This window comes from Camelus ferus, chromosome 23 (genome assembly GCF_009834535.1).
Source record: "Camelus ferus isolate YT-003-E chromosome 23, BCGSAC_Cfer_1.0, whole genome shotgun sequence".
Lineage (NCBI taxonomy): Eukaryota > Metazoa > Chordata > Mammalia > Artiodactyla > Camelidae > Camelus > Camelus ferus.
Genome location: NC_045718.1, coordinates 9,694,179 through 9,717,380, shown reverse-complemented (window position 1 = coordinate 9,717,380; position 23,202 = coordinate 9,694,179). Strand labels below are relative to the sequence as shown.

The 23,202-nt window shown below is 39.4% G+C and overlaps 1 protein-coding gene and 1 long non-coding RNA gene across 4 annotated transcripts in view; one reads left to right on the top strand and one right to left on the bottom strand.

Moving 5' to 3' along the window:
• The window catches only part of ZBTB41 (zinc finger and BTB domain containing 41), a 36,179-nt gene extending 20,600 nt beyond the window's left edge, over positions 1-15,579 (top strand). For both annotated transcript variants that reach the window (XM_032466800.1, XM_006193442.3), the window contains exons 10-11: positions 2,061-2,149; positions 9,381-15,579. In XM_032466800.1, coding sequence (XP_032322691.1) covers positions 2,061-2,149; positions 9,381-10,036 — 745 coding nt within the window. In that variant the 3' untranslated portion in view covers positions 10,037-15,579. The remainder of the gene's footprint in view (positions 1-2,060; positions 2,150-9,380) is intronic.
• LOC116659346 lies at positions 262-20,315 on the bottom strand. 2 transcript variants are annotated; one of them, XR_004314696.1, is made up of 3 exons: positions 20,090-20,315; positions 16,224-16,432; positions 262-666 (listed from the first exon to the last, which is right to left on the bottom strand). It is a non-coding gene; the product is annotated as an uncharacterized LOC116659346 (long non-coding RNA). The 2 variants fall into 2 exon arrangements; XR_004314695.1 differs by lacking the exon at positions 262-666 and adding an exon at positions 8,018-8,558.
• Positions 20,316-23,202: the final 2,887 nt, after the last annotated feature.

Genomic DNA, 23,202 nt, shown 5'->3' with positions numbered 1-23,202 from the left:
TATTGTTCATACTTGTTTTCAGTTGATTCAAAGGCTAGGAGGTGGAAGACGTTGAAATGAATGACTGGTATAAAATCTTGGCATTCTTTGGGAATTTCATTTATGTTTGCTTGCAGTGGCTCTTGGGGAGCTAAATATAAATAAATATACTACCTATATGTTATGCTTAGTATGACAGTCATTGGGAAAAGTTTGTAGTCAGAACTTAAATCTCTTTTTAATCACATTAAGCATTTAAAATGAAATGGTGTTTTATTTGAAGGAGGCATGTGTTGTCATTGAACATCAACTTCTTGATACAATTTAGACATCCAGGTTTAACCGAGATTAGTTGTTGAGTGTAAAATATTCAAAGAATTCATGTTCTTGACTAATATTTGGAGCAAATGGTAAATAATAGACATGGTCTGAGGTGCCAAGAAACTGAGTGTAATGATGCCATGATCCACAAAATACACACGGTATCTAAGTGTAGTAAATGGTAGACCCCTTTGAAGAGGAGTAGGGAGTGTTGATTTGTGTTTTTTTTCCATTTTCATGTATTAGTTGATTGCTTCTTTCAGTGATGCACTCATTGAATCAGAGTTCACTGTAGTCACTGAACTCTTGTGTTCATTAGCCGCCAGGAGCGCTGCTCAGAGATGGGGTGGAGAGGCAGGCACGAGGCTGTCGGGGCGGGACAGGAGAAGGCCAGCATTACTGGAAGAGCGGGCGTGAAGTACAGCTGCAGACCCACTTGCTCCAGAGATTCAGTAACTTTTTTCCTCCACCCCTTTATACCCTTTAAAATTATTTAGTACCCCAGGGGCTTTTGTATGTATAAATTATAATATGAAAATTGTATTACTGTTTAAATAAATTACATAATCATATTAGGAATTAAAATGAGAAAAAAACAAGTACTTATTTATTAATTCATTTAAAATAATAGTGTATACATCACATGCTAACATAATAAATAGCAATTTTGTGGAAAGTAACTACAAAACAAAAATAAATATAAAAGAGCAGCATTGTTTGACATTTTTGCAAATCTCTTTAATGGCTTAATAGAAGACAGGTGGATTGTCTTATGTGCTCTTATGTGTTACTTTGTTTGAAGTAAATGAAGAAAATCTAGCTTAGTCAGACACATAGTTGGTAAAAGGAGTGCAGGAGGATCACAATTTTACAGCCTTTGTAGAAAATTGTGGATGTGACTCTTTGCTCCTACACCAAAGCTAAACAAGGGGTTGTTTCTTCAAGGTAGCTGTAGGCTGGAATCTGAAACAAGATTACTGATGTTTCCCTGATCTGTCACATTCAGCCTGTTGGTCTGTCTTTAGTCTGAAATGGATTTTTAACTTACATATAATATTGTAATATCATGCGTTCGTCATTTGGAAGATACGGGTTCCCTGATTTAGGCAGATTTTCCCCACGTTAGCACATTTCACAATACGGGGTCAGCAAATCACATTTGTTAGTATTACCTTCAGTCCCTCAGAAAGGAGAGTTGGGAGGCTGTCCAGATCACAGGGGCAGATGCAAGTTTTCCAAACTTGTAACGTTAGCTTGAAAACTCAAATTTTATCATGGATGACAGATAATGTCAGTTTTTCCCTTGAAGTGACAGGCTTACTTCATTTAACTTTTGAGAAAATATCTGCCAAACACTCAAGTCTAACTGTACTTTGACGTCCAGTCTTTCAAGTAAAATGGTATTTCATGAAAGGAGGGCCCCTTCAGCTCACAGCTCGGTCTCACAGGCACCTCTGAGACAGTGTCTGGGGTGCAGTAAAAATTCAAAAGTTCAGTGAGTTAAAGCTTAAAATTAAGTGGTTTAGAGTTGAAAATCTAAGGACATCTTTTTATAGATTTGTTTGTTGACTATAACTGGAGGAGGAAGAACCAGAGATAAGGTTGATACTTAAAAAGTATTTCCATGTTCCTTTGGAGCTCTGTGCTTTAATAATGTGAGAATTATATATGAAGTTGTCAATGAAATTGTAACTTATTTTTATTAATGTTATTTACTAAAGTTACATTAAAAAATTTAAACCTTTTTTTTTAATTTTTAGATATAAAGCAACCTTTCATCAATGTGATGTTTGTAAGAAAATTTTTAAAGGCAAATCAAGTCTGGAAATGCATTTTCGGACGCATTCAGGTAAAACCTAATGGGTAGTTTATTATATATTTTTATGTAATTTATTCAAGTAATATATGGACATTTATACTTTATTGTACTTAATGAAATAGTTCTGTTTTTCCCCCAGTAAGATTTTTATTTATTAAAGCTGATATCATGAATGGGCAATATTCTGGTCTTCTCTTTCTTATATAAGCTTCAGTACTTTTGAATATCATTTTGTAGAATTTGAGGAAGATTTTTTCCTTGGGAATTTTTTCAACTTTTAGTTCTCATTTTCCTCTTTTGTGGTTGTTTAGATTCTTCAATATCTGTTTGACTCTCTGAAGACATCTCTTTTATTTTCTCCTTCTTTTTTAAAAGAGTGATTCAAATATGACCTCACTTTCTTGCTTACCAAGTTACCGCTGTGTAGTTTTCCTTTTCACGTGGTCAGTTGTGATTGACAGGTAGTTGCAGCAGAAGGCTTTGCTTCAGCTGCTTATCCAGAAGTTACCGTTTCTAATTGTTTTTTCCCGTGGCAGGGCTGCCATATTTTGAAACGTGGATTGTTGGATTTTTTTTCTTATATGTTGTCATAGTTCTTGTTTGACTTCTCATGTAAATTAACAATTTGTAAAATTTTCTTTCCTTCTTTTTAAGAAAGAAACTCATTTATGCATTTATGACTGCTTTGTTTTATATTTAGTTTGGATTTAGTCAAGCTGTTGTTCTGGAAGAGAAGAATTGATTTCTTAAATAGAATGGGAAATAACTGGATTTGGGCGATTTCAGTAGCAGAGTTGCAGTTAAAAATTTATTACTGATGTAGTACTGCTGTTAAAAATAAAATTACTCCTCCCCTCCAAATGAAAATGTCATAATTTGGGGGGGTACATAAATAGGAGTGTAAAATGAGGAAACTATATTAATGCTATTCTCCATATTAGTTGTAAGTAATACGCCTCATAAACTCATGATTTGAAAGTGATGGTGAACTTAAACAAAAGTTAATTGGAGACCACTGATGATTTAAGAATTGTAAAACTATAGGAATTACATTAATCACACCTGGGTTTATAAGTGCATTAAGTTTTTTGAAGACATTGATTTATAGTAAGTAGTTGATGACCAGTGACACTGGAATTTCCATCTCTGGGTAGCTCGCAGTTAGTTGGAATTAGGGACAAGTCCCTCAGCCCATTTAAAATTCAGGAAGTGAGCTCTATTATAGGATAAGACAAAGCTTATGGCAGTTAGGAGAGGGAGAAATTGTTTAAAGCGGGGTCAGCTCATTTTCTCTGGTAAAGGGCTGGTTAGTAAATATTTAAGGCTTTGTGGGTCAGTCTCCATCACAGCCACTCAGCTCTGCTGTTGTAACATGAAGCAGCCATAGACAAGGTGTAAATAAATGAACGTGGCCACATCCCAGCATGTAATTTACCAAAACAGGCAAGAGGCTGTATTTGGCTTTCAGGTCATAGTTTGCAAACTCCTGATTTAAACTGCAGCTGGCTCCCCAGACAGGACTTCACAGAGCGGCTGTTGCAAGAACGGGGTACCATGTCCCCAAGCCCATTCCTGAGGTTTATAGGTCCAGAAGCTCAGGTTTCTATCTGTGCATTGAAAGTCACAAGCCTTGTGAGGAGTGCTTCACAGTAACCACTGCAAGCAGACGCGCCATGTCAGCCTGCTGTTTACCACCTGGAGAACGAGCTACTGACTTGTGCTGGCCAAGGTGTTCATTTTGTCTTATCCTGGAAGCAGAGGTGCTAAATGTATTCATGAGAAGGAGAACTGCTAAATGTAGTTACAGGATACAATTAGGTAATGACTATATGGAGTCATTCAGTGAGTAAATAGTGAAGGGTGCCACGCCCTCTTTCCTGCTCCCACGGTGCACCTCTTCGGTGACCAGAATGACCTGGTTCCCCAGGTTCTTTCAGTGTGGATCCCCTGAGTGCACTGTCTGTACTGTGGATTCTTCTTTTGTGGAATCCCCTTAACCAAGCTCCATATGGACTTTTCCCTTCTTTGAAAGAGGACATACTCCTTTTTAGAAGAGGTACAAATGGATTGGTTTCAGTTTTGGCCAGGTCAGTACCCTTAAGTGTTTCAAATGAGTAGATATGATCAGTGCCTAGCCCAGGACTTGCAAACAGTAGGTGTTTAATAAATGTTCAGTGAATGAATTTATCAAATTTTCCTGTGACTACCCTCTAATCTAGTTTATATTTTCCAACCACACAATTAGAGAAATTCATTGGGAAATGGATATAAGATTTTCTACAAATGCCTTACTCTAGATCATCTCTTACAAGTTTTGCCTGAATGATTCTCAGAGTAGTAATTGAATCTATTCTTCAGCAGTAGTCTTGTTGAGACATAATACATTCAGTTAAAATGAATGTAAATAAAGCTAATACATTTAGGGCTTGATTTTCGACTGGGCGGAATTTTTATGCTGTTTTTATGGATGTGTAACACAGTACACGAGTGAATTTTTATAAATGAGTGCTTCCATGTAAGCACCACTCAGGTCAGGGTGTAGGACGTTACCAGAACTCCGAAAGCACCCTCCCGGGCCTCTCCCAGTCAGCAACCTCCTTGCAAAATCGTCATTATTTTGACTCAATATCATCAATAATTAGTTTTCTTCTTGGAACTTCATATAATAATGGAATCATATAGAATCCACTCTTTTGTCAGGTTTCTTTCAGTAATATCATGTCTGAGATTCATCCATGGAAGTACTTTTTTTTATTTTCATATGAATATATCAAAATTTATTTACCTATTATACTGTGATGGACAATTGGCTTGTGTTACTTGGGTTTGTTATAAATAAAGCTGCTCTAAACATTCTTGTCCGTGATTTTCCATCACGCATGCACTCATTTCTCTTCTGTACATGCTGTTTTTTTCTGTAACCTTCTGAAGACTTATTTTAACTTATGTATTTAGATTATGAACTTTCTCTGATTTATTTTTGTGTTTATTATTAGGTAAATGTCAAAGTTCTTCTGGGTTTGTTTTGTTTTGTTTTGTTTTGTTTTTACTTATCTAATGGCCCCAGCACCACTTCTTGGAAAGATCATCCTTGCCTCACAGCATTTCACTGGTATATTTGTTTTAAATTAAGTGATCACATATGTGTGGTTTGTTTCTGAACTCTCTTCTGTTCCATTGGACTGTTTGTATATCCTTGCACCATTTAAATTACCATGGCTTTGATAACTTGTAGTGTAAGTCCTCCAGCTTTGTTCTTTTTCAGTGTCTTTCTTATTCTTTTTCCTGTAAGTTTTTTTATGAATTTAGAAACAACTTCTTAATTTCCAAACACAGACACTTTCTGGGAATTTTACTAGAACGTCATTGAATCCATAGTCAGTTTTTCCTTAATTGATTGTCTTCACTATATTGAATCCTCCAATCCATGAACACAGTACATCTGTTCACTAATTTAAGTCTTTTAAAATTTTTCTTAAAGATGTTTTGTTTTTAGTGCGGCTATCACACACATCTTTTATTAGATTTGTACCTAGATATTTGGTGTTTTTGTACAAAATTGTGGACTATATTTTTTCTTTCGTTTGTTTTTGATATACAGAAATGAAGTTAAGTTTGTATATTGACTTTTATCCAGTGACTTTGCTAAGTTCTCTTACTAATTTTTATAGGTTAGCTACTTTCAGATTTTCTAAGATACAGACTGGCCATCTGAGCAATCACAGGTTTACTTGCCTCTTTCAAGTCCTCGCATACCCCACCCCACGCCTTACTGCTTTGGTTCGCAGCACAAGTGGTGTATTGATAGTGGAAATCCTTGTCTCCACAGAATAGCTTTCAATATTTCATAACTAAGTATGTATTTTATAGATTTTTGTAGATACTCTTTTTCAGATAAATCACCATCTATTCCTAGTTTATTTACAGGGTTTGTCATGAATAGGTGTTGGATTTTATCAGACTTTTTCTTTGCTTTTATTGAGGTGATCATGTTTCTTTTTATTACTGTAATACACTGATTTTGTTTTTGTTTTGGGGTTTTTTTTTTTTTTTGGTCTATGTTCATGAGACATATTGCCTGTTTGTTTTTCCTCGTTGTGTCCCTGACAGATTTTGTTATCATGACTATGCTGGCATCAAAAAATCATTTGGGAAATAATACATCTCTTTCAGTTAATTGGAGGAATTTATATAACATTGGCATTATTTCCTCATTAATATTTGGAAGAATTCACTGATAAATTCCTCTGAACTTGTTTTCTTTGGAGAAAGGTTTCAATTAAAGATTCTTAAAAAGTTACAGAGCTGTCAGATTTTCAATTCTTGTTTCATTTTTAAGGAATTTTGTTTAGTCTAAAATATCAAGTCTGCTGGCAGAATTAAGAGTATCATATTATTTATATTTTTAAGGATGATAGGATCTTTAATGATGAACTTTTTTCATTCCTATTACTGGTAATTTGTTTTTTCTTTCTGGGAATTTATGGATTTTATTAATATTTTCAAAGAACTACTAGATTTTGTTGATTTTTTTTCTCTTTTATATTTGTTGTATATTTTTTTCCTGTTTTCTCTTTTTTATTCTATTTTATTTGGGTTTAATGTCTGTCTTTCCCTTTCTTCTTTTTATGGATGCCTAATAATTAAATTTGGCATTTCTTATTTCTTACTGTATGTATTTTAAACTTCTAAAGTGTCTCTAAACACTACTTCAGTTACATTTCACACCTCATTTTATATTTTGTTTTTATTATAATTCAGCTAAAAATGTTTTCTAATGTCTTTTCTGATTTTTTATTTGTGATTTATTTTAAATTGTATTGCCCAATTCCTAAATGTTTTGGGATTTTCTTGAGTATTTTTATGTTACTAATGTCTAGAAATTGATTCCACTTTTGTCAGAGAATGTATTTCATTCAGATATTCTGCATTCTTACTGATATTTTTGTCTACTAATTTTGTAAGTTACTGAGAGACCTATGTTAAAATCTCTACCCAGTTTATTGCAAATTATCTATTTTTCCTTTTGAGTTCTTTGTTTTGTGCTCTGTATATTTTGAGGATGTGTTATTAGATATGTACAGATGGTTATATCTTACTGTTGACTGGCCCTTTTCATCACTGTAAAATGTCCCTCTTTATGCTGGCTAAAGACACATAAGCTCTCTTTGGGGTAATATTTATACAGTATATTTTTTCTTTTTACTTTCACTCCTGTGGACCTGTATTTAAGATGTGTGTTTTTGGAGTATTTTTTATTATCTATTATGATATCTCTTTTAATTGGAATGTTTACTTCATTCAAATTTCATGATTTCTCATTTATTTGGGTTTAGATGTATCATGCTGTTTGTTTCCTGATGCTTTTTTTCTTGTCTTCATTTCCTTGTAATCATGAAGTATTTTTATTACCCATTTTTCCTTCAGTTTGCTTGTTAATTCTATGTTCTTTCAGTATTCTTTCAGTAGAGCACAGTGTATGTTCTTAAATTATGAGTCTGTCTTAAATCAGTCCTCCATCCCTTTCTAGACAATGCAAAGACCCTACAACACCCTCACCTCTCTTACTCTTTGTGCATTGTATGAAATTTAATTCTACATATACTTTAAATCACATAAGACAGTATTATTTTGTTTGCTTTAAATAGCCAATATCATTTGTTTTTAACCATTTTTACCCCTCACTCTTCACTCCTTCCTGTGTGACCGTTCTTCTACCTGAAGTCATTTTCTTTAGCGTGCATATCTGCCAGCACTAAATTAAATTCTCTTAGGTTTTGATTGTCTGAGAATGTTTTTATTTTACTTTATGGAGAATATTTGGCTGACTGTAGAACTTATATTAGCAGTTATTTTCTGTCTTAAGACTTTTAACAGTGTTATTCTAGTGTGCCCAGATGTGCTTTTCTGATCTTTGCTTTAGGTTTTGTTGTTGTATTTGGTGAGGTCTGTAGAAATTACTGCATCTATGACTTGGTGTCTTTCTTTCATTTAGGCAGAGTCTCAGCCATTTTTTCTTTCAAAGACTAATTTTGACCTATCCCCTCTCCTCTTTCTGGGACTGCAGTTATATGTTTACTAGACTATTCACTTGTCCTATGTTATCTTTCCTGCAAGTAGCTTCCCCAGTGCAAGTTTTTGAGGTGACAGCCCTGTGGGTGGGCTGTGTGACACCAGGCACAAACCTCATGTTGGCTGGGCTGCATTTCTTTCAGGAGTCTCCAGGGAGGAATTTGTCTCCTGCTCAGCTGGGTCACTGGTAGACTCCGTTCTTTGAGTTGCTGGACCAGGACCAGGTTCTAGTTTTCTAACTGGTTGTAAGCCGAGAGCTTCCCAGCTTCTGGAGGCTGCCACGCTCCTTGGGTCCTGGCCCCCTTCCATTTTCAGAACCAGCAGGGCGGGGTGGAGTTCTCTCTGGCCCTTTCACCTTCAGTTATCTCTGCTTTTAAAGAGTCACGTGATTAGGTTGGGCCCACCTGGTTAAGATCCCCGCTTGAAGATCTTTCATCTTAATCACATCTGCAAAGTCCGATCACCGCGCAAGGTAACAGAGTCACAGCTTCCGAGGTTAGAAGCTGTACTTACTCTGCTAACTACCATGGCTACTCCAGGAATTTACGATGTTTCATATGAAAAAAGCGAAAAACAAAACTGCAGTGTGAGAACCTGACTCAGGAAGAATTGAAAACTGGCCCAGATTCCTTAGTCTTGATTTTGACCTCAGGCCAGACATCAGTATTAGTACCTCTTATTCTGATCCAAAGAAATAGTATTTCAGTTTTTACCCTTCTTGGGTAGGAGGAAATCAAATGCTTTGGTTTTACAACTTTTTTAGGGGCAATAGTGGGAGTAATAGCAAGCAATAATAGTAGTAACAGCTTAGTTTTATCAAGTATTTACTGTGTGCCGGAGTGGTGCCAAGCACTATTGCTTCCTTTTCTCATTCAGTCCTTTCACCAACTCTGTGAGGTAGGTCAATAGTATTACACATTACAGGTGAGGAAACCATGCTTAGAGGTTGGGGAGCTTGCTCGAGGTTGGCTAGTAGCCGGTTTAGCTAGAATCAAACCCAGATCTTTTTGATGATTGAGCCCATTCTCTATACCAGTTACTATACTGTCTCTACTCTGTGACAGCAGATAGTATTACTGCTTTTATTAAGTTCTTGTAAGTATTCACATGGAAAATTTACTACTTAATTAAAAACATTGTCTTACCAAGTAAGTGCATTTTACGCTTAATTTCATTTGTGTTCATACAGGTGAAAAACCATATAAGTGTCAAATCTGCAATCAATCTTTTAGAATTAAGAAAACTTTAACAAAACACCTGGTTATTCATTCTGATGCCCGGCCTTTCAACTGTCAGCACTGTAATGCGACATTCAAGCGGAAAGACAAGCTGAAATACCACATTGACCACGTTCATGGCATAAAATCTCCTGACGATCCTCTCAGTGCTTCTGAGGAGAAACTTGTATCCTTGCCAGCAGAGTACTCATCTGACGATAAAATCTTTCAGGCAGAAACGAAACAATATATGGACCAGCCCAAAGTTTACCAGTCGGAAGCCAAGACCATGTTACAGAACGTGTCTGCTGAAGTGTGTGTCCCAGTAACGCTGGTTCCAGTCCAGATGCCTGACACCCAGAGTGACCTGGTGCGCCACACGACCACTCTCCCGCCACCTCCTCACGAGATTTTGTCCCCACAGCCGCAGTCAGCTGATTACCCACGAGCAGCAGATTTAGCTTTTCTGGAGAAATACACTCTTACTCCTCAACCTGCAAATATAGTTCATCCAGTCCGACCTGAACAAATGCTAGATCCTAGAGAACAGTCTTACCTTGGAACATTACTGGGCCTTGATAACGCTACTGCTGTACAGAGTATTTCTAACAGCGAGCATCACTCATGAGTAAATCTCACATTCCACAGACTGTTCTGATGGTTATGCACTAATGGTAGCCTAGAGCTGACGGCTTTTAAATTAGTAGGGCTGCTATTTTTTCATTTTCTCTAGTTTCTCAAGTCCTCAGAACCGATTCAAATCAAGAAAAATCTGTATCTGTTTACTGAACAAATGAATATTTGGACACATTTTGAGGTATATTTGAAATGGACATTTTTGTGATTTTTAAAGATTATTTAGTGCTAATTTTAATGGTTTCTCTAACTTTTCAAAACTATTAGCTGTTGACATTAGGAGGGTATTTTTTCTTAATCATCAGTGGAAAGTTTTCTTCTTTAGTCTCAAACTCCTCTTTTCTCCCTTTCCCACCTTCCAGACAAGTGTTAAGGACCATGTAGCCCTTAAGAAAGACCATTAAGGGTATCCTGAGAATTGCAGCTGTTCCTTGTCCTGACTTAAGATTCATTATTCTTCTTCCAGATTTTCAAAAGTTGAAATCAGGAATCTGAATTTATAAGAAGGTCTTGGATAGTTCTGTGTTCTTTTTTCATCTGGCCATAATTTTAGCTTATCACTAGCCTTTGGTCTTTTGACAAACTCAAAGCCAGAAAACTAACTAATGTAAGATAAGCTTGTTAAATGAAATGTAGAATTGAAATGATTATCCAAATTACAGGTTTTTGCCTATGTTTCAGTTATTATGAATAAGAAATGCAAATACAGGTCTAGGCATTAAGTTATACAAGTTGAAAATGTGTTAAAAGCAAAACACGACAGATAATCTTTCAAGGTAAGTTCACCCTCTATTTTGCCATTCATTTCAGAAACGTTAACAATATATATCACAGCATCTATCTTCATCTTACTGTGGGGGGACAGTTATTAATGAAAATTTAATTAACAAGCTACTTTTGGTCTCATTTATGTTGGCTGTCTGAAACTCTGGGAAGCAGAACCTAGAGATTTCATATAGAATTGCTTAGAAAAAGTGCCAAATTATAAAATTCATGTCTAATTAAACTTAAATGTTGTTTACTTTAATTAAAGGGAACCACTACTTGTATACAGATTTACATGTAATCTAGATCTTTATTTTTGCTTTACATACAAGCCTAATGTCTGATTATCCTTGATTTTTATTTTTGTATGAGACAAAAGTTGAGGACTTGGTGAAAGGAAACAGCAGTTAGAGCAAAACCTCACTGATTAAAAATAAATGAGAAAAAAGTCAGTCAAAATTGTAAAATACTTTTAAAGATGTGCACTTTTCATATTTTCAAGTCAATTTAAACTTAAACTAGGATAATATTTCCTGGTAGAGCTGCTTGAAGAATTAGAGTAATAGGCAGGGTTGATTTACTATTAGCATGTCATTTGTTTGTAAACTACTGGAAAAGAGCAATTTTAAGAGTTTTCTAACAGTTTTGTTTACACTCCTAATTGCTTTAAGCACTTTTTTTGTGTAAACTGTAAAGTCTGGCTCAGCCCTTGTGAAAAAGAATCACAAATAAAATAATGAAGTTTTAGTGAATAAAATTTAACCACTTAATAATGTGGAAACTTGTTTGCTAAAGCACTTAAGAAATGAAGGTACTTTACAGGAACATTCACCGCACTAGTGGAAATAAAACAAAAGAAAAACAATGTTGACAGTTGGGGCAGTTAACCAAAGTAGCTCATATAAATAGTAAAACCAACCCAAGTTTTGCCTCATTTATTGAAGTTTGGTTAGAATTATCCTAGGACCAATAGATTCTTACTTTTGTGTGGAAATGTTCTATCTGGGGTACTTACATGATAGAACTTGACTATATGAGGTACTATTAGTCTGTCTTTCAAATTAACTTTTAAAAATACATGTCATTTTTTATCATAAAGACCTACAAAACTTTTAACTAAAAAACTTAGTACAATGAAAAGAAGTCATATTTTAAAATGTACCCTGCCTTGCACATAAACCAATGTAGAAAAGTTTTGACTTATAAAAAGGCAAAGGGTATATACGTGTGTGTGTGTGTGTGTGTGTGGTACATGACATGTTTGGTAGCAGAAAAAGGGTGATGCATTTTTACATTGAAAAGAATACTTTGCTTTTTGAAGGTATTGACTTTAGAGTTCTTTTAATAATAATCTCCTAATGCTTTAAACATATGATTTGATTGTAGGAATTGGTTTACAGTATAGAACTTTCCTGGAATACATCTCTTATATAAAGTGAAACATAATTATAATTAGTTATTACTGTACATAACTTAAACTTGAATACTGGTTTACTGTTTTCTAAAATGCTTTCACAGTTATCTCACTAAACCTCATAACCAGCTGAACTAGCGAGGATGTGCTGTATTCCCACGTGAGAGGGAGAGAATCTGAGGTTAAGCCCACATCGTCAGTAAGTGGCAGAGCGACTAACGGGGAGGAAGTGGAGCACGAATGAATGCTCACCGTGTGCGGGGTGCTGTGCTTTCTCCTGTAGTCTTACGCAGTCTGGGAGGCAGACAGTGTAATTCCTATGATGAAATAATCTCAGCAGATGAACAAACAAATCTGCTGCCTCTAATTTCCAGATTAGAATAGAAGAAATTTTATAGTTGTGAAAACCTCACGGATTTGGGCAAACTGAATGTATGTACGTTTTTGAAGTGGCACAAAAAATATGAAATGAGGCCTGCTCTTTTCAGTTAACCTTTTGTCATATTTGATTTGGAGTATTTTGGACAAATGCTCCATTAGGTCTAAAATCCATTAATTCTGTAACTGTCCTTAAAATTTTGAATCTTGCAACTAAGTTTAGCCTCATTCAGAATTTTTTACTTTATAAGCATAATTTATTGTTTTAAATTAATTTTGTAGCTGATAGCAGTTAGCACTTAATATGTAAATTGAATAATTTATCAAATGTAGAAATCTGTTAACATAATCAGTTTTTACTTAAATGCACCAAAGATTTTTAGTAGGTATTAAAATAGTTTAAAAGAATTTAAATTCTTTGTTGTTTGAATAAATATTTGTCCAAAGAAGCACAGTTGAAGTCCTAGGATTATGGATTTTTTTTAAAAAATCATTAGCTTGAATACTAAGATTAAGTGTTTGTGTTTATGTGTGTAAGAATAAGAACAGAAGAAAATACTCTGGGAATAGTCATACTGACAAACCAATTACAAGTAAGCATATGCAGTTTTCCTCAGTTTAATTAATTGAATGTTATCTTTTAAGTGAACACTATTAAATGCTAATTAATAAGCTTATTTCTTACACTACACTGTTAAAATAATTTTGCCTTAGATTTTTTTTTAAAGACAAGTTGAAGATTTCTTTGTAAGAAACTCCGTGTATTTTTTGCAGCCTGAAATACCATTTAAGATTAGAGTTTGTTCTTCATGCCAGCAAGATTTCACCAACAACTGTAAAGGCAGTGATCTTTGCATATTTTTAAGTAATTTAGTCTTTTATTGCTGGGAGAAGACAAGTAGCAAAATAGGGATTTAAACTGGTGCTTTATTAAGTGACTTCCTTTAAAGTAATGGTAGGTCATGAAGTAGGTACACTAATAATTTTCTCTCAGCCTTAAAGTGTCAAAACATCTTTGCACAGTGACTCTAAGCTGTTAGTTAAGGGCTATGATAAGTATTTAAATTTCATTGGTTTTCACTCTAAAATTGCAAACAAATTACAAACACCGTTACCTGGTACGTGTGTGAGTGTGCCTCTCTTCCTAGCAGATCACTCCCATGTGTCCTTGGTCAGACGTGGAGCATCACCTCTTTGACAGCATCCATTTATGTTTGCCCAGTCTTCTCTGGGTTTGATGCTTCGTGCCTTTTCAGTGTGCTGTAGTTGCGTGGAGTTGATGCTGGCTAGATTGTGCTGGTTAATAAATGATTAGGGTTGTTTTGTTGTTGTAATGGGTCTTATATTTGTGTTGCCTGCTGGTCAGGCAACACTTTTTTTTTTAGGTTGCTTTTTGTTTTTATAGGAAATTAGGCACCAAGTACTAGTGTGAATTTTGTTTTTAGTCTCTGCTACTGTGGCCTTTATAGTTACTGTGAAGCCACACTGGGCCTGTCTCTAGATGCTCATCAGAGGACTCAGACAAATAAAATAAAAGGAATAGTTTGTTTACCTCTCCATCTCCTCCTCCCTTCCCCCCTTTTCTTTTTAATAATCAGCTACCAACCACCCAGCTCTGCACTGAACAACTTCTTTCCCAGTTTGCCTGAAACTGAACCATAGGTGAGGGTTTCAGATGAGTCTCTCATTAGAAGCAGCAAGACTCAACCAACAGACAACTTGAGTCGATGAACTAGGGAAACATTAGGACTTTTAAAGTCATGTTTGGATTATTCTAAGATTCAATGCCAAATTTAAAGTCACTCAAAATGTATTTTTTAATAAGGAACAAGTAGCATTTCTAAAACTTTTCATAGTATTACAGTAAATTTACTGGGGCACAGTAAATGTTATGTACTGTTAGACTGAGTAATGGGTAATATGAGAAGAATTTCCTAGTAATTTCTAGGAACCAGAGACAATTCTTTTTAGATCCTCCCCTTTCTTTTGCACATTCCTCAGTCGGTCAAGTCTGCAGAATCTTTTTGGGGGGATCGTTCCCTTATTTCCTCTTAAATTATTTCTACTTGAGGCACACTTCCTGCTCTTCCTCTTTGGAAGTGGCCTTAATAAGGCTGAAGCCACAGGGTCAGGGTGTGTGGAGGGGGAGGAAGGTTCGGGGGGGGGGAGCCTGTGCTCCACTCACTCTTCATCTTTCAACTTCATGTGCATTGATCTTAAGTCTGTGACTGTTGAAAACCCCTAACAATTTAAATTTAGCCTCTGCAACCATACATATAAAGAGAAAATAAGAATTATATTCCAAGAGTAGAGGCTATACAAAGATGGACACACCCCTTTTGTTCTGCTTTTTCCCAAATTCTTAGGTAAGGAAGTAATCTCGGTGCTTGCGTTACTGTTGGAGATTCTAAAACATCTCTTGAATGAAGAGCACGTACACTTATTGTTACTTTGCTCTTTGCTTTCCTGCTTGTGTTAAAGTTGGACAGTGTACTGTGGTGTAATCACAAAATGTGTATTCCTCCCAACAAGCGGACTGTTTGCTTCCCTGTGAATACAAGTGTACTACAAGTGGCGAGCGTGGCTGCCCAAAAGTGAGCACAGAGGTGGGCCTCTGGCTGCTCCACGCTGTGTAGCACCTGTTCTCATTGCGGGGTTCATGACGTGCATTACAGTGGAAATGCCTTTGAACTTACTTTCCAGTCTCCAGCCCTAAGTTTTGTTTTCAATCATTAAGGACTCTTAAAAACAATTACAAAGATAACTCTAAAATATCAAAATTCATTATTTTGTCAACTGTGTGTAAAGTATCTTGTGACTTTATAGATATTTTGGCTGTCTCGTGTTTCTTGAGTACAAATGTCTTTATAGAAAAATTCAGTTCTCTGTGAAGACTAGGAAGTGTATTGCATACTGAGCTAGTTCTTTGTGTTGTTTTGATATTTAAAATAAATATAAATTTCTTTGGTCCTAATAAAGCATCTCTCAGTTTTACTGAACAATTTCACAGCATGGCAATGCAGTACTCTGCCTACCTCCTAAAAACTGAAGGAAAAGACCACAGAACACCAGACACAGAAAACCAGTGTCTGGGGCACAGTTACTAAACTTTTATTTATTTTTCATAAGCTAGATATCATTTTGAAATATTTAATATATTTAATGAATAACTTATCAAACTATTTAATGGTTTTTAAGTGGCTAGTTAATATAAACTCAGGTATTAATAGTGACTGATACACATGAAGCAGTCACATGCTGTTTATGGCTAGAAGTCTGCAGCAGCAAAACCCCACTAATGGGCGACTGCATGTAACAGTGATAGGGGCCACTCTTACCCCACCCTCTCATTCAGGCACCACTGCTGCTTTAAGGCATGAATGGTATTCCAGGACAATGCCCAACCCTGCCCGCTGGGTCTCCATCCGCACCATCCACAGCAGAGCCTCAGCAGGCAGCTGCTTCCAAGTGTTAGAAGACCAGTCAGTCCTACGGGGGCAGGAGCCCGTCTCTACAAAGTAAGTTTTCCCTCTGGAGGCAGTGGTGTGTAGGACACTTAATTCTCTTGCTGTGTAACAAATGAGACCAAATTTAGTGGCTTCAGTCAGCAGACATTTCTCACCTCACGGTTTCCATGGGTCAGGGCTGAGAGGCCGAGCCGGGGCTCTGGCTGGGATCTCCCGTGAGGTCGAAGCCCACTGTTCACGGGAGCTGAGTCTCCAGGGGCCGTCCCAGAGCAGGCTTGACCTCCAAGCGCACTTCTGGGAGGTGGTTCCTCCCCACACGACCTCTCTCCCCAGGGCTACCTGGTGATACACAGCTGACTTCCCCCTGCGGAAGAAAAAGAGAGAGTGAGAACACAGCCAGGACTGAAGCTGCAGTCTTTTTATAACCTAATCTAGGAAGTGATATTGCATCACGCTGCCCTGTGACTCACTGAGTCCACACCACTCAAGGGACACAAATTAAGCTTCCCCTCTTGAAGGGAGGTGTAGCTTAGACTTTTTAGACACATTTTGAAAACCACCACAGATTCACTGGCTCTAGAGAAAGCATTCTACAATTCTGTGGGTGTGGGGTGGGGGGGAGTACAAGTACAACAGTGTATACTCAGAAGATGCACCTATCCCAGAGAGGAAGGTGTCACCTCTTCCACGATAGAAAGGGTTCACTGTAACCAGCATGCCACAGGTAGCAGCTTGGTCCCACTCGGGGAGGGAGTCATACTGGGGGTTCAGCACTGGCCTCTGGTAACGGATCAGCAGTGGCACGTCAGCCCAGCCTTGGTAAGGGGCAGACAGAGTCTAAGCTCTTCTATAGCCCCCATCTCTGCTGCCACAGCCACTTCATCCATGGGTTCCCCAAGCAAGGAAAGAGGCCGACGTCCAACAGGACAGGTTGTCTTATTTGCCTGATTTTTGAGCTCCTTTGCCTTGGATCTCTGATGGGCATTTACTTGGGAAACAAACTTCTTAGCTTGCTGTCCCTCGAGGGGCCCTTTTACGTGCCTCTCCTCCCCGAACCTACTAGACACCAGTTTTACATTTTGTTTTTTCAAAGCTTGGACCAGCTGGCCAACCTGTTAGCTGTTGCCCATGAGTGAGCAGAGAGCTTCACCTTAGACATGTCTTCTTCCTTCCGAAGTGGACTAGATGCATCACCATCCACAATTGTGCTCACCTAGCGTATTCTCACCTAACCCTGGGAGGAGGCCCAAGTGTGGCTCTATTTGCATCTGGCCTCCCATACACATCCATCCATAAACCAGGCTTTTTCTTCCTTTATGAAATGGCCACAAAGAAATCTCCAATTTTCCCGAGGTACAGATTAGAGTCAGCAAAGTAGTAGGAGGAGATAGCACTGGACCCAAGTTGTCTGTGCAGCTCGTGAACTCAGGGACTGCTCAGCCCTGGGCTGGTATGTCCCACTTTGACGTGATAATAGAATGTTGCTCGCCTTATCAGTTATATGGTTCTCCAGATTAGACCCCTGGTCAGCAAACTACTTTGTAAATGGTCGAACACTAATATTTCCAGCTTTGCAGGCCATATGATTTCTGCTGGAACTATTCAACTCTGCCGTTTCAACGTGAAAGCCGTCGTGGATAATATGTACACAAATGTGTGCCACTGTGCTCCAATAAAACTTTAGTAGGCTAGAAATCTCAGATCCTCACATTTCTTGACAGCTATTTCTTACTCATCAGATTTAATTAGCAAATGTCATCAGTATATTGAAACTGTACAGGGGGCTGTCTCTCCTAGGAAGAGAGCTTTGCGTAAATGGGGAGAGTTACAAATTCGCACCCTTTAAATTTTCCCAAATATCATACTCATTCCCAGGGTCCCACTCCTCCCCTTAGCTAAGAGAGCTGGCAGGGCTGAGTATGTAATCAGTCTGCCACATTTGCCATCAGACACGTGGGCTCAGTCCTTGGCCACATCTTCCCTAAGACCACAGGAAGTGAGGGACTTCTTCAGTTTCTGTCCACACATTCTTGTTCTCAAAATACGTTCTTAGTGGTACCCTTGGATATTCATAGATTTTCATTTTTTTTCCCCTATGTATGCACTCTCTTGTGGTCAGGTGACACTCTAAGCTTTATAATCATGTGTAAATTGTTGCCATAGCAACTGTGAGCCTCAGACACTTGATCCTGAATAAACTGCCTTTCACGTGCACTTTGTTCCCTGCTGCCACCTCTGATAATGTAAGGAATCATGATGCTACCACATCCCTAAAGTCATCATGATGTGTTTCTCCCCAGCAAGAGTTTATCTGTGGGCTCCTCAAACAGGAGCCACCCAATTCAGAACTCTCTCTTAAGAGGTAATTTCCTAAGGCTCCAGTTTGAGCTAGGGTCACTAAGGAAACAGTCCCCAGTTTAGTGCAATTCGAGGAAGTTTAATAAAGGGACTATTTGCAAAGATGTGACTGGGATGCAGGGAAACAAGCAGTCGTGCAATAGCCTGGGACCAGTAATAACATGGCATTCCCACACCCGCATCCCCAGATAGGGAACCTCTCTAGGTACGTGGGACTTTTATGTCGAGATGTAGCCAGCCTAAAGGGGGGAGGGGATGAAAGTACCTTCACCTCCCCCTTTGAAGCAAAGCAGAAGCCACAGAGTAAGAAACTTTATGGGTGTAGCAAATAACACAGATCAGCATCCCACAGCAAAGAACAGGCTGGAAAAGGGTGGAGGGGGGAAGTGGAGGGCAAATTTAAAACATCCAATACAGTTCATTCTGGTGGGGGTTTTTTTTTCTTTTCTTTTCTTTTCTTTTCAATTGTGAGTCAACAGCATTGCTTTAAGAAGAGAAACTAGGAGGGGAGAGCATATATGAACAAAATGTGTTATCATGTTAAACAGACTTGAAACAAACAATGTCTTAAGCTTAAGAGGGCTTACATTTGCAATGTTATTTTGACAAATAGCATTCACAATAGGAAATATGAATATAATTTAAGTGTATTTGAAATTACTCTAATTGATATTAACATTTTGCTGAAAAGTTATGTAGTAGTTTTTCATTGAGCATCAATCCTAAAGGATTTTTTTTGTTGTTAAAAAAAAAAGCTCTATAAACAATTTGGTTTAAATATTGTTAAGGTAACAGGGTTCAACATTAGGTCATGAGGCACTGAGGATTTTTAGGGCAGTGAAACTATTCTGTATGATTCTTTAACGATGGATATATATCATTATACATTCATCAAAATTCACGGGCCGTACACCACCAAGAGTAAAAGCTAATGTAAACTTAAAAAAAAAAAAATAGGCCAAAATGGGTGTCAGTGAATATAATTTCATATGTCACCGTCCTCGTGTTGTTTTTCCACTCAGGGACGTTCCTTCCGACACACTTCACGCACCCACACACATCCCACCTCATTTTTTAAAGCTCCCTACTGTCTTTAGAGTCAGTACGGCGTAGTGGGGAAGAGCAAGACTAGCCCAACCGGCCGTGTGCCTCTCCTGGCCCTGCCACTTCCTAGCCGGCTTGGACGCCCGGCGTTGCTCGTCTGTAAAACACAAATAGTGGTACCTTCCTCACAGGGCTGAAGTGAAGGCTGAGATAAACATGCAGAGGGTTTAAAACACTCTGGCAAAAAGTAATAGCAACAGGTAAGCTGCCATCATTATTATCTGATACCTACAAGTAAAACTAAAACCAAGACGTTATTCGTCAAGGGCAATGCCTGTCAGAACCATCACTGACGAGTCACTGGGATCTCAGGTTTCGCCGGTTGACCTAGTTCTGCTCCCAGTATCCCGCGGTAAGAACCCGCCTTTAAAACTACTGCGGCCCTGCTGGGGTCAGTCACTGAGGTCAGCACGTTCCCACTCCCTGTACATTTAATTGTCCGCATTTCCCCCACTGCGGCCCCAGGAAACGCGGGCGGAAAGCTTGGGAACGTAACCCGGGGCCGGAACTTGGGGGAACAGGGAGGAGTGAACCCATTCTGCCTACTTATCGGTTTTACCTAAGGCTGTCCCGGCAACCGCAGTGACTGCTGCGTTTACTGTGGAAGTGCTGTTACTCTCTTCCCTTCAACCGACAGGTTCACAAACCGGCAGCGAGGTTCAAGTCTAAGCCCGGGTCTCAGAGGCGCCGGAAACCGCCGCCATTCTCGCCTGCTGCGCAGAAAGCGACGCGCGGCGTCGGCACGTTTAAATAAGGCGCCGTCGTCTGATTGGCTAGGCGGATGTTCGCTGATTGGTCCCCCGCGGATGTGAGCGGGCCCTGACGCGCCCATTGGCCGAGGCGGGAAGTTTAAACCGAGCGCAGTGCCTCTGCCGTCCGCTCCTGAACTGGAGTTTGCGATTCTGTGGGGCCGCTGCTTCCCCGGGGTCCCGGCCTCCGGACAAGAAAGGGGGCGAGCTCGCTCCAGGTCTCCGCGGCTCCCCCGAGGGGACGCGGTCGGCGTTCCTGCAGGTGCCGCTGAGAGCAGCCCGGCAGGGCCCGAGGCCGCCATGGCGACCCGGCGTCGGGGGCGCGGCTGCTGGGAGCGGAGCCCGCCCGAACGGAGGCCGCCGGCGGGGCTGCGGGGCCGCCGGGCCGAGGAGGAGGCGGCGGCGTCCCCGCGGGTCCTGTCCCTCAGCCACTTCCGCAGGTCGTCCTCCCTTTGCTTTGGGGACGCTGCCTCTGTTCCATAAACAGCTCTGTATGGTGGTTTATGGTTTCGGCTTTAAAACAAAACTTTAACTAGGTTTTGCTTTCCCTCTGCTTCAGGTTTGTGTGCTGATTCCACTCAACGCACGAAACCACTAAGTCAGTATATACAAAAGTGATGTTTACTTTTTACAGATTCCTTTAAACTCTGTTGCCTTGTTTAATCATCACAACAAACTCACGGGGTCATTGTCCACATTTGCAGAGAAGGCAACACTGTCAAAGGGTCTGTGTCCGACGGGTCAGGGCCAGGCAAGGCAGCAGGCAAGTTCACGTCCTGAGTCTTCTGTGTGTCTCTTTTCTCATCTGTAACCTGGAAGTCTTGCCAACGGCAGCCGTGCAGGGTGCTCAAATGAGAGAGCTTCAGGCAGAGGTCTTGACTCTATGTCCCGGATAAATGTTCTCCAAATTTTTAATGAGGAAATAAAAGGGTAAAAATACTTCTGCATGGTTTTAGTCCGAGCAATTGACAACTGGGATTCCCATCCAGGTCTTGTGGTTTGAAATGCCATGCACTTTCCCTTATACTGTTATAGGCACGGGGCATGATTCTTTCCTAAAGACGTCTGTCAGGAGGATGAGGGGGAAATTCGAAGAACAAGAAGAAGCTCCATCAAACAGCCCCTAAGGGTCTGGGATGCTCTGAGGAGACCAGTGCTTGTCAGACTTAAGAGTGCGTCAGAACCACCTGGAGGGCTGGCTAACGTGCTTTTGGGGCTCCACCCCCAGACTTTCTCATGCCTTAGGCGTAGACTAGGGCTACAGTTTGCATTTCTAAGAAGTTCCCAGGTGATGCCTGTGCTACTGGGTCCAGGGCCCGCCTTTGGAAAACCACTGTAGTGGAAAAGAAATATTAGAACATCCCTTGAGTGAAACACCTCCCCCACCCTTGGTGAAGGAGCACGTCACAGCGACAAGCAGCGTGTGTCTGAGATCAGGGCAGCCACTTGCATCAGACGTGTCTGCGCTGCTTGTTAATTAAATCAGGGAGATTTCTACTCACCACTGCAGAATTACTAACGTGAACTTCTGGGGACAAGTACAGAAAACTGCATGTTAAACAGGTTTTATGTACAAAGATAACAGCTCAAGAACCACAGAACTTTACTAGGTAAAGTGATATATTTGCCAAAGAGAGAGAGAAATTCACTATTAGTATAAAAATGAATCTACAAGGTTCACGTACCTAGGCCTAAAAAGGAATGAAGGTCAGGAGACTGTCAGTGGGGATATATTTTGTGGAGCAGGGTTATTGGGTAAACTATCTGAGGAAAAATTTTAAATGAAATTTGGGGTTTCATTTAATCTTCTAAACATTTTGTTAATTGGACAGTATTGGTGTGTTAGAATCTCCATATGACGGCCGTAGTGTATGGGGTTGGTTGGTTTGTGTTTGAACAGAATAACTTGGGTCTTTTTGAGGACATTCAGTTAAAATCGCCACCCGCCCTACTGAATGGGGTTGAGCTCCGTGGCGTTTGCTCCCTGACTGCAGCTGAAACCAGCCATTCGAGGGCCCCGCTGCAGCATCCCTCGTGGGGAGGGCTCAGGGCAGGGTCTGGGGTCTTTGCTTCTCACAAAACCCTCGAGTGAGCTCTGCAGCCTGGGCTGGGAACAACTCAGGTAGATGCTCTTTGTTTCACAGGCCCCTTGGTGCCAGTTGTGGAAATAGAAGCTCCTGCTACAGACGAGTAGGGGCTGTAACGTGAGCTTCTTGTGCTTCTTTAAGGAAATAATCCACCCGTCTTCTGTCTCCATGAGTTTGATGCTGTTTTGATGTGACTGAAAGACTTGGCTGAGCTTGCCCTGGCTCTTCCCAGGCTCCTTCACAGCCAGGTTTCTGGAAGTTGTGTTCATTGCACGTATGGCCACAAGGTGGCGGGCCAGCTCCATCTGACAACAAGCTGCTTCAGCTCACTGGTTACACCTGTCACTTTCTGACCTGTCACTAGTAAAAGTGTCCCCTTTCTGTAAACCAAGACCACAGAATCTTAGGACTAGATGGACATGTGAGAGAGCATCTTGTTTATTGATTGTCAACCTGAGATTCATTCTTTAAAAACGCTCTAGAAATTTTTTCAGAGTCAAGTATATGTGTCCTTTGGCTTGACTGCCTAAAATCTCACAAACTTAAATGTGATCATGTACATATGTTTAAGAGTAGAAGTATACCTTATTTAAGTTAACTTATTTCGTTTATGTGATTTTCCTTTTTACTACTGTTTTCTCTCCATGAAATTTTATTTACTGCCTCTATTTGACTAGCGGTGACCTCAGTTGTTTTTCACATGCATTTCCGGAGAACAGCTTAACTTCCTGAACTGACTGTTGTCATATAATCCTTTGTGAGTTGGCCTAGAGGTAAGCACCCCATTCAGGTTTTGAAAATAGATACCTTTTTTTGGTTATATACTTTTAAAAGAC